Source organism: Nicrophorus vespilloides, unplaced genomic scaffold (genome assembly GCF_001412225.1).
Source record: "Nicrophorus vespilloides isolate i.1.1-1 unplaced genomic scaffold, Nicve_v1.0, whole genome shotgun sequence".
NCBI classification, from domain to species: Eukaryota; Metazoa; Arthropoda; class Insecta; order Coleoptera; family Silphidae; genus Nicrophorus; species Nicrophorus vespilloides.
The window spans coordinates 56,154-72,092 of NW_017097294.1; the positions used below are offsets into that span (position 1 = coordinate 56,154).

Sequence of the window (15,939 nt, forward strand, 5' to 3'; positions counted from 1 at the left end):
AAATGCAATCTATTCTTAAATTGGATAATTAATGTGTACAATTCTACTATGATAAATCTCTTTTAGAAGTGTTCAATCAGAATATTCGCAAGGAAATGAATTTAATAATAAATATGTATAAATGTAAGTGTAAATCTGATAGCAGCGTCATATATCTACTTTTACCGGTAAATGTATACATTTACCAACGTATATCGGTAAAAGTTTAAAATAATAAATATGAGATACTATTGTATATTAAGGTTAAAATGTGTGATGGAAATCATTTGTCTCGTGTTTTGGTTTGCAGTTCTGCATTTCTTGCAAGAACATGACTTATATATTTTATTCGTTTGTCAAAGGGTTAATAAACAAAAACAGTAACTTATAAATATGGAGGTTTGTAAACTTATATGAACATTTACCGATGTCATTAGGTAAATGTATACATTTCCCGGAAATGGTGTGTAAATGTAACTTGAACTTAAATTTACCGACCAACCGATACAAGAACTGTATTAAAATATGGAATGAAACTATCGGATTCAATTAAATTAAACTTTATAAATATGAAATTGAATCAAATAAACTTATGTGCTTAATTAACGCTAATGAATTCAATTGCGTGTTGAAATATTGCTGTTTGTGTGACATTACGATTCCGTTTATCTTAATTATTTATATCTACATTATAAATTATGAAGTATATAATTTAATTATAAACTAGTTTATTTGGTTTCAACGATTGATTGCTAATTAAAAGTAAGTTTTTATTAATTTATTGTTTAATGCAAAATATAAAATTCTCAAGTTACCAAATCAATATTTTATATAATCATTATTTTGCTTCTAACTTTTGCTAACAAACTGCAAAAGAATGTTACTAATTTAGTTGTTTTTGTCAATTCAACAAATTTAAGTTTCAACTTTCAAGAGTTTTATTGTGAAGTAAATTTTTATACCAAAAACACGATTACGCAACTTTGAGTTACGCGTAAATATATAGATTTATTTTACTTTAAAATTGAAACATATTTTTGCCAAAAAAAAAAATTTAATTTTGTGCTTTTCTCGACTTACGCGAAAACCTTCGGAACCAATTAATAGCGTAAGTCGAGGACTTACTTTACAGCAATACCTCAAAAATCAAAGCAATCACTTATGTATAAAAATAATGTGTACTAATTATTTTAAGTCAATTTAGAATATTTTGATATATTCAATCCGTACTATAGTGAAACCGCACTGACAAAGCCGCACTATGAGAGGTATAGCAGTAGACTTAATAATATATTGATAATCCAATTTTTATATACCTTTGCAAATAATGCATTTATTACTTTCCAAATTTCATTAACACTTGTATAGAAGATCAGTTGTTAATTAAACAACATTTTCATCAACAAGTTTTGTATTATCATTAATACAATTAATAATTTTTTGTTAATCATAATTATATTGACGATTAACAACGTTATCAAATGATTGAAAGGTCATCTTTATAATTAGTTACTTTTATAGTTTGCTATTTCAGTTTTATATTGTAGATTGTACATTATAATTATATATTACATTATTGATACATATTGATTCTAAATTATATAATAATTTCTAAATAATTCAATTATTAATGGCTGTTGAGTCATTTATTTATATTTAAAAAAAAAACAAGTTAGATAATTTATCGACTCAGAAATAGATTAATTTAAAGTGTTCACAATTTTACGATGAAATGAATTGTTATTAGCAATTAAAAATGTATTGACAATTTTAGAATATTTACAAATATCTTCGTATAAATAATTTGAATCATTTACTACATAATATCTTTTATTGCAATATGAAGTTATAAATTAGTTATTGCAATATGTTTTATCAATGAAAATGTTTTGTTAAAAAAATTGTGAAAAATTTAATTTGCCTCCTGTGAGGTTTGAACTCACGACCCCTGGTTTACGAGACCAGTGCTCTACCACTGAGCTAAAGAGGCTACATATATGAAATAAATTTACAACCGCAGTCGAATTCCTCGTCATAATTAGTCCGAACAGAAAATTTCAATGGATACTTTAAAAGGATTAAAACCAGAGATACAAAGTAGAAAAACTCGCGCGGAATTTATATGTTTTAAATTCATGTAAAGTAAATGAAATCGGACTTACTGTATGATTGAAGGCAATCTGTTTGGTGTGCAAGTAGTTGCAAAGTAAACTCGACGGTTGTTTCCCAGTTGGCGATGTTAAGAGAGAGAAAAAAACGTAATTATTGGTATAACGAAGAAGTCGTCCTCCTATCTCATGTTCCCACAGGTTTCAGCACTACGAGTATGAATGAAAACGAACACGAGAGACGCACTTGCACAAGATGTAACGAGAGGAAAACGAAAATAAAACGTATAAAAAAGAATGAAAATACATGAAGAAGGAGCGCACGAAATGCAGTTTCTTTCAGGTTTCGGAACGCGCACCACTTGGGCTCTCTCTCTCTCTCTCTCTCGTATGCAGCGTTGCACCAGTTACATTGTTTACGTTTGTTTAAAAGGAATTAGGCGATGTTCCTCCTTCGGTGCTCTTTTTCGGTGTTCTGGTATTTGCTGGGTGTCAGCGTCCAGCGAAGAGCCTCGGTCGGTTGCAGATGGTTGGATGAACCTTGAGAGAGAACCTGTGGAATGCTGCCCGCCTGCCTCTGCCTGCTTCGATCCTGCCAGCACGCCACAGCACAACTCCACCTTTCCCCTCCTGAAAGAACTTTCTTCATGCGGACTCTATTTGTACGGCAAACGAAAGAGAGAGACGGAACGTTGCAGAGAAGGATAGAGAAATACCAATGGGAAAAAAGGAGCAGAACGGAGAGACGAGAAGCCGGCAAGAAGAAGTAGGAAGGCGGCGAAAATGAAAACAAAAACTGAACGACAAGGAGAAGAAGATGGAATCGCTCTAACCCTAACCGTTTCCAACGAAACGAGACTTCCTTTTTGGACGTCGTTTTTCTGCGACAATTTCCTTTTCGCTGGAAAAATCGAACGCCGCGCAGATAAGTGACCTCTTACCACCTTGAGAAACTGTGTTTCCATCGACTTCTCTATCTCTATCTCCCTTCGATTAATCTCTCTGTTCTGCTCACATCTGACTCTATATATTAATGAGAATTATTGCGTTAAACTGCAATCGCGACTCGAATTGTTCGCTGCGCTAATTGCGTCCGCATTACACGGCAGTGATTTCGACGCTAAAGCAGACGACGAACCCGCGACAAACATTTTTACGATCCTTCAATTGTCGCTCTTATTTACATTCTGAACATAGTTAATTATCATTAACGATTGCTAAAAGCAATATACAGAACATGATATCTTAAAAATACCACCGAAAACGAAATTAATACAATTTTAATGTGATTACATTTATATCTTACATTATATTTACTAATAAGTTTTTAGTCATGATTTGCTACAAATTTTAATAAATAGAATAAAATATTTTACTATTTTCTTTACATATTTTCATAATTAGTTTTTCAAAAATTTACATTTATTTAATAAAAATATATCCATTCATATGTATTGTAATGTTCTGAAAATTGTTAATTACTATACCAAACCACTAAAATCATTACACATTATACACATTAATTATTGTTTAATTATATACCACATTTTTTTTTATCAATAAATAAATTTCTAATCATTATAGATTAAGAAATATTACATGGAAAATATTAACTAACTAATGTTATTTTATATATTTCTTCTGATTATATATGAAAATGTTACATAATATACAAATTATTTAACTTTAGAAATACATAAGAAATATTAGTTGAAATATCATTAGAACTATGCAATTAATCACAATTTATTTAATGTCTACATAATGTCTATGATAATATTACACAAATATGTTATTTTTCTTTTAATTCATTTGTAAATGATGTAATTAAATAAATGCAACTTAAAAATATGCTCATCTTGGTAGTAACAATTTTGGTCATAAAGAGGCGTGAATTTTTTAGGGGCGTCGGTGTTTTTCTTTAATACCCAAAAGTCCTTTTCGGGTACTAATTTTTTCCCACTCCTTTTTCCTTTCAAAACTGAAGCCGTTCAACCCCTCGTATTTTGGGTTCTTTCAAACACAACAGACTTATATTAGAAATACTTTGTGTGTAAGTTTCCAACAAATATTATTGTGTGACACATTTGGAAGAAAAAATCTCACAATGTGTAGGATATATCGATAAATATCAATGAATTGAAATGATTGAATCTAAAAATTATAAGAAAAGTGAAAATTATATTTTGTAAAGACATTTTTAGATAAAAAAAGCATAAGAAAGAAAAATATTTATAGAAACATATGTAGATAAAAAGCAAAAAAAAGCTGAAAAATTAAATTATGTAAAGAATAATTGCAGACAAAAAATATAAGTAAAATGAAAGTGATATTATATTTTGTAAAGACATTTTTAGATAAAAAAGCATAAGAAAGAAAAATATTTAAAGAAACATATGTAGATAAAAAGCAAAAGAATGCTGAAAAATTAAATTATGTAAAGAACAATTGCAGACAAAAAGTATAAGTAAAATGAAAGTGATATTATTTATGTAAAGATAAAATAATGAAACTATGAAATAAAATATTGAAAGGAACATTTGTAGACGAAAATCATAAGAAAAATGAAATAAATATTACATAGACAAATGCGAATGCCCGGGGCCCACGGGCTAGGGGGGGGCTTCACAGAAATTAAGGAATATTTTATTGGTTTTACACTAATTTATATGAGAACTATGGGTTTTAATTAAACTGAAGTGTTAAAAACTCAATTAGCCAATTTGGGTATTCCTCTTCAAGATTGTAAAGGAGAGTCCTTTGACAATGGGACGAATGTAAAAAAGAAGGAGTTCAAGCAAGATTTTTGTCAGAAAATCCATTCGCATTTTTTGTGTCATGTGCAGCGCATACTTAAAATTTATTATTAGGAGACATGACTTTGACTATTCCAATGGCAATAACATTTTTTGTTGTAATTCAAAGGTTCTACGCAACTTTTTCTGGTTCAGCTGCAGCTTTTAAAGAAACATCTAGACACTACTTTCAAGAAACTCGGTGGTAGACTAGAATAAATGCTATTATAAAAGCTATTAATGAAGGCACTTATTGAAAAGCGAATTAATATTATTGTACCAACAAGAAATAAATTTTGAATTTGTGCTGTCAATTATCATCTGGTTTGATTACATCTTTTTTTATTGATCACTTAACAATCACTTAACAATTTTGTTGTTAAAATACCATAGAGTTACACAAATCAAATGTGTCTCGTTGATTTATTTAAGAAATTAAAGCTTTTACTAGGTTTGAACAGAATTAGGAATGTAATTTCCTACATTTCAAACATAAAAATACGTATAACGGATGGCCGGAGCACATTCAAAAGTTCCTTCACATCTCTACGGATCTTTAACAATGGGTAATAAAATGATGCGAAAACAGGGAAGAAGAAGCTCATTATCGTACTAAGAAATTGTGCGTGTGCGTTAGATATAGTATTACGTACCATTATTTAGCTAACAAGAACTGTTTTATTTACCAATAAAATAATTTTACTACCGGAGAACAAAGGAAATTTTAAATAAAAGGAAATAAAATAAAAGCTTAATTATTTTTTAATATTAGTGAAAATTACATGTTTATTTGCTGTTAATTTTTGTGTAATTAATTACAGTTTTAAATATAAAGAATTAAAATATTTGTATTTTTTCTGCAATAAAATATCTTCAAGAAGTGTTAAATCTAGTTATTGAAGCATGACTGAAATAATGGTGAATTGCATCGAAGTCACCACATGTTATTTTTACCAGGAACAGCGATTGTTATCCTTCAGTTAGAATGAACGACATATTGAAGTGTGCACTTAAATAGAAGCTAATTCTAGAAGAACTTACGATTCACAACAATAAAATTGCACATTTTGTAAATGAAAACTCATAACAAAATATTCAGAACAATTTATTATAATTATCTCATATTCAATAGTACGTTAAACTCTTTGAGGGACGCTAGGACACCAATTGTGCCACCTTTTCAACATGCCTAGTGGGGCATTATAATAATTATCTAGAAAATGTACAGGAAAGGGGAATTGTCTTTTAATTTGGTGGCTATGTCAAGAGATGAAGCTTGATAGAGCAGTAAAAGACGTTTATGTTGATTCAGTTGACGAAGTTGTCCTATTCACTTGTCTGGCTCCACTTGGGTTTAGAAATTTCTGGCCTTTCAAAGAGTTAATCGGTATACGAAATAGCATTTTAAACAAAGTAATATTAATATAGAAAAATAGATAAATTTAGAGCTTTTGATATAACGTTAATCAAGGAAAAAAGTTAACAAAAGTTTATGGAACACCGTCGTATTCAGTTTACATGTAATTAAAATGTCTGAGATCGCACGTAAGAATATTTACCCTCATGCATTTATTAGTATTTATTTAAATACAGCATATGGAAAAAAATGCAAATTATAATTACCATGTATATTCCAACAGTTTAACCATTTTCCACGCATTGTAATTACCTTATTCACAATGTAAATAAATTCTCACGCTTGAGTTCAAACGAAGGTATTTTCCATCCGCGGTAGCGTTCTATTCAATAAAATTACTTTTCCATTCTTTATTATTAATATTACACCGCATTTTCTTCCTTTTCCTTCTACATTATTGTCGATTTGTAAAGCCTTGCATAGTCCGGATTCACTGCAGTATTGGGAGTTATACCTGCTTTTAGTTTCTCGATTAGTCCGGTTTCAAAACGTCCGGAACTATGCTATTTCTGTATTTAGTTTCTCGATTAGTCCGGTTTCAAACAGTCCGGAATATTAGCGGAACTTATTACCCGTACTGTGCGAGGTATTGCTAAATGAAAATACATTTTTTTTGTATGAAAGTAAAAAGCTTGTTTTAAATTATATAAGTATTATTTTTTTCGCTATACGAAGAAACTATTAGAAGTTAATTTCTATTGAAAAATATGATTTTTATATAAATAGGTCAGATAATTATGGAATTTTAATTAAATAGAACGCATTGCATATCTGGATTATCCCGTTTTTATCTGTTTTCATCAAATTTGAGAGATTTGAGTAAATAGAAATGATCTACCAATATTGAACTTTGGCTTCAAGAACTTTTATTATTAGATTGATTTATCATATCATACGAAAGAAAATTTCTATGTATTATCTTATATTGGAGAAAAATGTCCAAGAAATCGTAATAAATAATAAGTTATTGAAATATTATCATAACTAAACACTAAGTTAATATAGGCAACCAATTTTACATAAGTAAGTAATTAAATCCAGCCCCCTGTGACCAAATATCTCATTTGTTCCCTTCACAAAAAAATACCATTGCTATTTGTGCCCTTTTTCCTAAAGCCGTCACCTTCTTCGATCTCATGTGCAAGGCATTACTGTAGCTTTACAAATCGACAATAATGTACAAGGAAAAGGAAGAAAATGCTTTCTAATTCGAATCTAATCAGCAATAATTTGATAAAAATACAAATATTTTGGTATAGGAGCACGTAGCAAAAAAAAAATCTTAATTATAAATATTGAATTATTTTAGTTTCGAAAAACTTCAATAATTATGTGATAAAAATGTAAGAATTTTTGGTAGGTTTTAATTTTTTTTTTATAATGATTAATTAAGTTAATGTTAATGAATATATGTGAAATACTCACAATACTCGAAATATGAAACAAAATGTCCATCAAGCATAGAAATTAATATTTGTTTATTTATGACGTGTAATTGGTACACCTGTAATAGCTTTGTTTAAAACTATATTATTTATAAAAATTGAATCACAATATTATTTAAATAAAAAAAAAACAATGGTCGAACTAATTATTTTTTATCATACACATTACAAAGAAATAATGATACTTAAATATTAATTTACTAATTTCTTTAGTATTAGAGAAAAATTAAGCATGTTTCTAAAGTTCTTCATATAAAATTCCATAAAAAAAATCATCTTTATTTCAAAATATTGATTCAATCTATATCTCTGATGAGATAATATACATCTGTTTCTTATATATATTTAGATAACGGAACACAAAAATTTGTAAATTCTAAAAAAAAATATTGATAAATAAGTTTATGGAAGATTCTAAAAAAAATTATACATATTGAGATGTAATTTATTATAAACATAATTGCAATGAAAAATAATATATATTTGAAAATATAGATACTTAAAAAAGATTGGAGAGCATTGTTATAAAGCACCTTCTATGCCAGGGGTGGCCTCATCAATAAGACTCTTGAAGAGCCGCATGCGGCTCGCGAGCCACAGTTTGGCCTCCCCTGATCTATGCAGTAGCACACTAATATTTACTATATACATAGACAATATAAATTATATTTTTTTAAATATAAATATTTGTATCTTTACAGAATAAGATATATAAAATAATGAATGAACATGTAAAATCTATGATGTAATATTATCCACAGTTATACATATATAAATTATATAAAAACGATAATTATTTGAATAGAAAATATTTTTTATTTGAAAATATAGAGATTATAAAAAATTCTCCTAACATACATATGTTTACTATATACACGTAGAAATCTTAACACTGCAATTATTACATTTTTAAATCAGTTTATTAAAGTTTCTATATTTAATATAAATATTTGTTTCTTTACGCAATAAATTATATACAATAATGAATTAACATGTTAATTAGAGGATGGAATGTCCTCTATACTTAATGACTAAATACCAAAAGAAGAAAGTGCAACTTGCCTCGTGTTCTTGGTCTTAAAAAATAACAAAGAAATAAATAATAAAAAATTCCGATAATAATTTAGCAATTTCCGTTGGAATGGGAGTGATCTGTTGATGTTGTTTAATGGCATCTGCAGATCACCCGTTTATGTATGATGGAAATTGCTGAATTATGATGATTTTTTTTTTAAACTGTGAATCCTGGAGCGCAATGTTGAACTCTGTTATCTGGTGGAGGAACTCTACAACAGTAGCTTGCTACGATTCCGAAGGAAGCCATGAGAAGAGATAGAGCAGAAAATCCACAGACTGCGCCTGAAGTCATGTCGGCCAGAGGACTGCCCGGTTTCGGCTGCATGAACAGTAATACTAATAGACTCGCGGCTGTTAGTAGACTGAAGATGCTTAGAAGGAAGTAGCCTGAAAGGAATTTGTTTATTAGTAATTTGATTTGATTGAATGATGTTTGTTGTTTTATTACCGGTGATGTAGTGACGATTGGGTAGCCAGTAGACGTTCCTTGATCTGAATCCTAAAAGACCTAGGAGGAGACAAGTAAATCCGGAGATGGCGCCGAAGTCGAGGTAATAGATGCGGCCCATGAAGGAGATCATGTAGAAGCACAGGGATGTGGTGACGCCGCCGCAGAGGATCATCATGAAGGCTGCAATAGCCAAAGTCTTCTGCACGGGACCGCTCAAATTGTTAAAGGAATCGTTCTTGGCGAAGGTGGTTTCGCTGTAGACGGATTGCACCGGACTCGAGCAAATTGGTGCGACTATAGCTGTATTCCTTTTGTCCGGGGTGCGCGTCGCTAACGTGTAATTGAGTTTCTGCTGAGCTTTCGGTTGCGGTTTCGGAATCGGTGAGATGGGAGTGGAGAGCTTTTGCGGCGTCTTCTTCGGCGTGGTGAGGAGCTCGTGGAGTTTGGCGGTTGCTGCCGGGTTCGCACGTCTCGGTTGAGGTGATATCACCGGCCGGATGTAGTCGTAACGGTTGGCGAGTTCTTCGACGGGCACCAAAGCGTATCGCTGCTGAGGGTCTTCGTCGCCGGGCACGACGGCGTACCGAGGCGCTTGACGTGGGGAGATCGGGTATCTCGGTGGTGGAGGAGGTTTCTGGTACCTCTGTGGTGGTGGCGGCGGCTGCGGCGGTTCGTAACTCTGCTCCTGCTGAAGAACTTCATAACGATGCACTCTTCCCGTCGAAGCATCGATCTCCTCATGGTAAACTCTCCTTTTTACCGGCTCACTATCCTGCATCGGGATATACTCGTACCGATACTTGGGTCTGGCATCGTCGTTATGAACTACAACAAACTTTTTCTCCTGCACCGCTCCTCTATCATCGACGACCATCTCCTCGTAGAACTCCTGCTCTTCGTATCGCGTATTTTGCGCGCCGATCGGCGATTGCCGCAAATTCCTCTGCGGACTTCTATTCTGGAACTCGCTTTGCTGGCAAAAAGCCGGGTTACTGTACGACTTCTTCTGCTGTTGCTGCTGCTGCTGTTGATGCTGTTGCACGGACATGTTGAATGACTCTTTCTTTTTTTGTAAATATCCTTAAATGGTGTTTATAAATTCGTGTAAATTTCCTTGAACTCTATATATTCGTCGATGACCGTTAAAGAGAGGAGACGTTCATTCGCGCGCTGTTACACAACGACTGTTCTGTTCTTCCTTTTCGGTGGTTCGGTCTAATGGTAACGGTAGAACCAGCAGCTGCGTCCAACGTCATTTGTAAATGCATGGGGTAGATAACAGTGGCGTACCCCAACTGAAGAAGAAAAAAATGTATATATTATCCCCTGCAACGAATTCCCCGAATATTTATCAACATTAATCTATAAATATACAACACTTTAGACACATGATAACAATTTGTAATTAATAACAAAATATAAATCATATTATTGTCAACTCCAATATTAACAAAAATAACGCTTTTATTTTTCATATATATATATTTATTTATAAAACAAAATGGCAGAAAGACGATAATCCAAATTTGGGTTAATTACATAATATTAATAATTAAAAAATAATATTAATATTAACAAACCACCAAAATATTAACTCAATATAATAACAAAAATTAAATTTAACTACTGCAAAGGTCTATTGACCATAGATCTTTATGTCCTTAAAAAAGCATTTTATAAAAATATCACTGTTACTTGGGTTTTTAACCTACAGTTCTTTAAAAATGCAATTTACTATTATATAAAATTCCAATAATAATGAAACTCGTATTGGGTTTCACAATATCGATAGATAATATAGATAAATGTTACTTTTTTCTTAATAAATTATTTTGTCTTTATGTCTTGTTAAAATTAGACTTTTATATAAATAATAATATAGTAATAATAATTTATTGGCCAAACATTAATACATAAGAAGAAAAAAAAAGTACAATTTATACATAAATAAATTTTAACATATAATAAAAATATATATCAATAGGCTGGCCAAAGGGCTATCGACCGAGGTCTTTCCGCCCTATATAAATATTAGTTCCAAAAATAAAGAAAACATGAACGAAATTAGTTTGTTCTGACATGTAAAACAATTACGTCTAAATTATTTAGACAACTTATGTTTTCACTTCCATCTAACATTTATCTCTTGATAAAAAAAAATAATATTTGTACTGTACAGTTAATAAATATACAAGGTATACCCGACATTTTCGTCATATTTCGCGCATTATGTTCTTGATGACCACAGTATTACATTGGCAAACATTAAGTAACAATTTATAAAGACAAACAAAACAAAATGACTAATATTTCATGACTTATTGAATTATTACCAAAGATAAGTATTTGTGCTGAATAGTACATAATTCAATATGTTATTTTCTTAACCTTAAGATACATCCCACTACTCTCATTTACAGTCTTGCATATTTGTACCAAGGTTTATAAAATGACAAAAATCAGAGCAATTTTAAGTTCTTTTAAACTTTATACATAATTTAAATTTTTTATTAATAATTATAATCTATTACAAATTTAATAAAACAAAGTAACTTATTTAATAATTTATTGTAGTTTTCAGTGTTTTATTCAATTTAGAGAATTATGTAACACTAATTTTAAGTTAGTGAACATATTGTTATTCTGAACATATGGTAAATTGACTTGTTGCAATGATACATGTAATTCACACTTTTTTTTTTGTATTGAGTATGCAATTTAATGGTTGTTCCAACATATGTAAACAACAGCTGTTGCTCATGAAAGATTTTCATTAATTTTGTTATCAGTATATCGATGTTATCAAGTATAATTAAAGATTTTTTTTTATCAAATAAACAGAACGTAATACTATTTTTTTACATAAACATAATATTTAAATTATCATTATCAAATCCATTTGAATTTATTTTTAATAATTAAATAAATAAAGAACATCGCGGAATAAATTACGTCAATACCTCGCAAAGTGCAACTTCACTATAGTAAGCTTTGAAAATTTGAAAACAAACTAGATTTTAGTTATGTTATAGGTAAGTGGTTTTAAAGTCCTCGATTAGTCCGGTTTCAAAGATTGCGCAATATTAACGCACTATGCGAATTATAATTAGATTATCAAAAACTGTTCTTTCTTCAACATAATTATTATATTTGTTTTATATCTTTAGTGTCCACTTTTAAATTATTTGTTGAAACGAAAACGTGTAAATTGATAAATAAGCTTGAAACATGACACTTATTAAATTATATTCTTATATATTTCTAATAATTGCACAAAACACTGTTTTTCAAGTCTGCTACTCGTTGCACAGTGAATGCCAAATAAATTGTAGATTCGGACAATATTGTTTAGTTAAATTGTTATATCACAAGTACTACTTGAATGGATCCAGGAACATGACGGAATTTATAAAAATAATCGTCTTTAAATGTACACAATAAATGTATATGAGACAAATAAAAGTAGTTATTGTACTAGTATAATTAAATTAGCTAAAAACTATAGTTTTTGACAAGATAAAAAATAAATCAACTTCCATATTTACTAAGACAGATTAGAATTTGATTTTTATGAATTCTGTTTTTAAGTGTAAGGGTATATTTAAATTAGCTAAGATAATGGACTTGTTACATGACAAGTAAAGAATAAATGGAACTAAAACAAAGTTTAAGTATAGTTATGTCAACTTCGACATTTTGTAAGACTTATTAGATTTATAATGTTAAGCTCTTCTTTTTAAGTTTACACTATAAATATATGAAATAAATAATTGAATTTATAGTTTAAATTACGTGATCTCATAAAACTAATTGCTTTGTATGTCACTAACACTAAATAATAATAAACGATCAAAAACAACAACGATTAATGCATTTTTACTTTTAGATAAGTTTAAAAGAAAAGTTTAAATGGAACAAAAACAAACAACTTGTATCAAAATAACAAGAAAAAATAAAATTAGCTATATTAGGACAGATTTTGAGTTTTGAGAATTGCTGTGTCTTCAAGTGTACGCTATAAATATATATTTGATACATAATTATGTTTGTAGTTTAAATTACATAATTCCATAAAAACTAATTCCAATATAAGTCACTAACTCTAAATATTAAGGCACTAGTACATTTGAATAAGTTTAAATAATTGACAAGTTAAGTTTAAATGAAAGCAAAGCGAACTTTCATTGACAAAAGCAAAATAAAAAAATATACCTATAATCTATATTAGGATAGATTTTGAAGATTTTGCTCTGTCTTTAAGTGCATGCTATAAATATAAATGTGATAATTAAATAATTATTTTTGTAGTTTAAATTACATAATTCTATGTAAACTAATTACTTATATAATATGTTAATAACACTAAATAATAATAATAATACACTAGTACATTTAAATAAGTTTAAATAATTGACAAGTAAAGCAAAATGAACTTTAAATATATTCATTGTCAAAACTATATTAGTATGGATTTTAAGCTGTATACACTAGAAATATAAATGTGATAAATAAATGATTATGTGTGTAGTTTAAATTATATAAAAAGTAGTTGCAATGTATGTCACTCTAAATAAGAACACAAATAAAATGCAGTTATTGACATCCTTTTTTGAGAATATTAAATTTCATTTTTAGTTGGATAAAGTGGATGAGATCGAAATACGCAAATATTTTCAGCCATAAATATGACTGTGAGCAATCATAAGCATTATTGATTTTTCGATAGGTTTATCGTGCGATTGTAGATGATAATATTTCGGAAACGTCGAAGCTACTTTTATCTGGGACACGTATAAATGCATTCGATTCTTCGTCTGACAAAGCACAGAAACATTCACACACCGGACGTGCAGCTGCTTTGAGCACGTGCCACCGGTGAGGGACACCCTACCCCTCCTTGTTTAAATTTCTTTTTTCGGCATATTCCAATCACGCAATTCCATCTGACGTTTTTCCTTTTTTCATGCCTCCGGAAGAAATGTTTAAATTTCTCATCAACGTAATCAACTTACTTTAATTAATCGATTCCAACGAAGTTCTTGAAAGGGGTTCGATTCGAAATGGGGGTTCGCATTTCTGGGTTACAAGGTTTTGAATGAAACAATGGTACAATAAAGGTACCAGAGCTCATTCACTTTCCCCTCTCAATATTGCCCTTTTAACGTGTGCTACGGGGCGGGAGAATATAGTAAATAGTCAGTGGCGTAACATAAAGAATTTATAGGTTTATTAGTAACAACAATATGTTTCTTATCAAAATCCCGACAGTATCAAAACTGATTATGGTTGTCGAGATTTCGATTGCCACCGGTTTTCTATATCTCAAATTATTTAATTACTTTACTTTAGTTAAGAAAATATCACAAATTTTGATACTTTAATGATTTTCATCTAAATTCAAGATTCTGCTGAATTTACAGAATGTTTACTTTATTTATTTTTAATTTTGTTGAATTTGTACAATACTTGTACTTTGTAATACTTGAAATAATTTTCAAATTTTACCAAATTCAAATTGGAAATGTTAAAATTATACCTATTTTCCGTCATTTTCCAATTAAACATAGTCTATATAGTTTATATTAGAGTATAAAATAATATTTAATAAATATTAGTGTAATATTATAATAAAATATTAAATTGTGTATAAAAGTAAGAATTTTATACAATTTTTTAGTTTATTTTTAATTCATTGAGTCTGAACAGTATTAAGTTATAGTATTATTATGTGCTTAAATTATTGTAAAATATTTACATAATAGCAAATAAATAAATATCTTTGTAATGATTACTTCTAATTGTATAGTAAAAGCTTGTTTATCAAGAGAATAAAGTTGCGACACATCGACTTTCAGTTTGTGTTTTAAGGCGTATATTATTCAGATCGATAAAATGATATATGTGCGTTACATATTTATGATTTCAATTAAGTAACAAAGGCCATAAACCTGTAAAATGTGGACACGCTTGCATCGCCAAATTCGAAGTAAGTCATTTGTATACGTCGACACCAATATTTTAATATTCATTGCGTGTCAACGCTTGAATTGGGCTAGTAAAAAACAAATTGTTACCTATAACTAAATAAATAGTAAATTATTTTCTTTATTTTATGAATAATTTTTTTCAAGAAAAATCCAATGAACATTTTATAAAAATATATTGTTTATCCATGTAGATTTTATTTTCCCGATACAATGTAATATTTAAGGAGAAAAAAAAAACACACAAATGTATATAAAATTGAAAGATGTTAAAGGTGATGGAATGCGGGTCCAGGTGCAAAACTATAAAAGATTCCTTCACAAAAGTTGTTAGAAGCATCAACGTTTCTTCGAAGACATTTTAACCGCCTTTTTTTTCTCAAATACTCAATTTACTAAAGTCCTGTTTGAAATTTACAAAATAAACTAAATTTTAATTACGAAAAATACAAATTATAAGTTATGCGAATTATTGTTTTATGTATTGAATTTCAATATAAATTTGAAACTTATGGGTAATTCTCCTGTTTTTTTCTTTCTTCTCACATTAACCAGCATTCAATTTCAGAAACAATACATTATTAATAATTTTTAAGATAATTAATAATAAAGTGTTTGATTTCAAGCTTAAGTCGATAGTTTTTTATTGGAAAATAGTGTTTCAATAAAAATCACTTTACAAT

The 15,939-nt window shown here is 29.4% G+C and overlaps 2 protein-coding genes and 1 non-coding gene across 4 annotated transcripts in view; all 3 read right to left on the reverse strand.

Moving 5' to 3' along the window:
- LOC108559667 overlaps positions 1-2,655 on the reverse strand; it is a 10,644-nt gene extending 7,989 nt beyond the window's left edge. For both annotated transcript variants that reach the window (XM_017917016.1, XM_017917017.1), the window contains exon 1: positions 2,142-2,655. The gene's annotated coding sequence lies outside the window, so the exon portion shown is untranslated. The remainder of the gene's footprint in view (positions 1-2,141) is intronic.
- Trnat-cgu lies at positions 1,898-1,969 on the reverse strand. The gene has a single exon. It is a non-coding gene; the product is annotated as a tRNA-Thr (tRNA).
- Positions 2,656-8,935: 6,280 nt separating the features above from the next.
- Positions 8,936-10,370, reverse strand: LOC108559660 (ataxin-2 homolog). Its single transcript, XM_017917010.1, has 2 exons — positions 9,270-10,370; positions 8,936-9,208 (listed from the first exon to the last, which is right to left on the reverse strand). Exons 1-2 carry the CDS (start codon positions 10,318-10,320, stop codon positions 8,976-8,978), a joined length of 1,284 nt encoding a protein of 427 aa, XP_017772499.1. The 5' UTR covers positions 10,321-10,370; the 3' UTR covers positions 8,936-8,975.
- Positions 10,371-15,939: the final 5,569 nt, after the last annotated feature.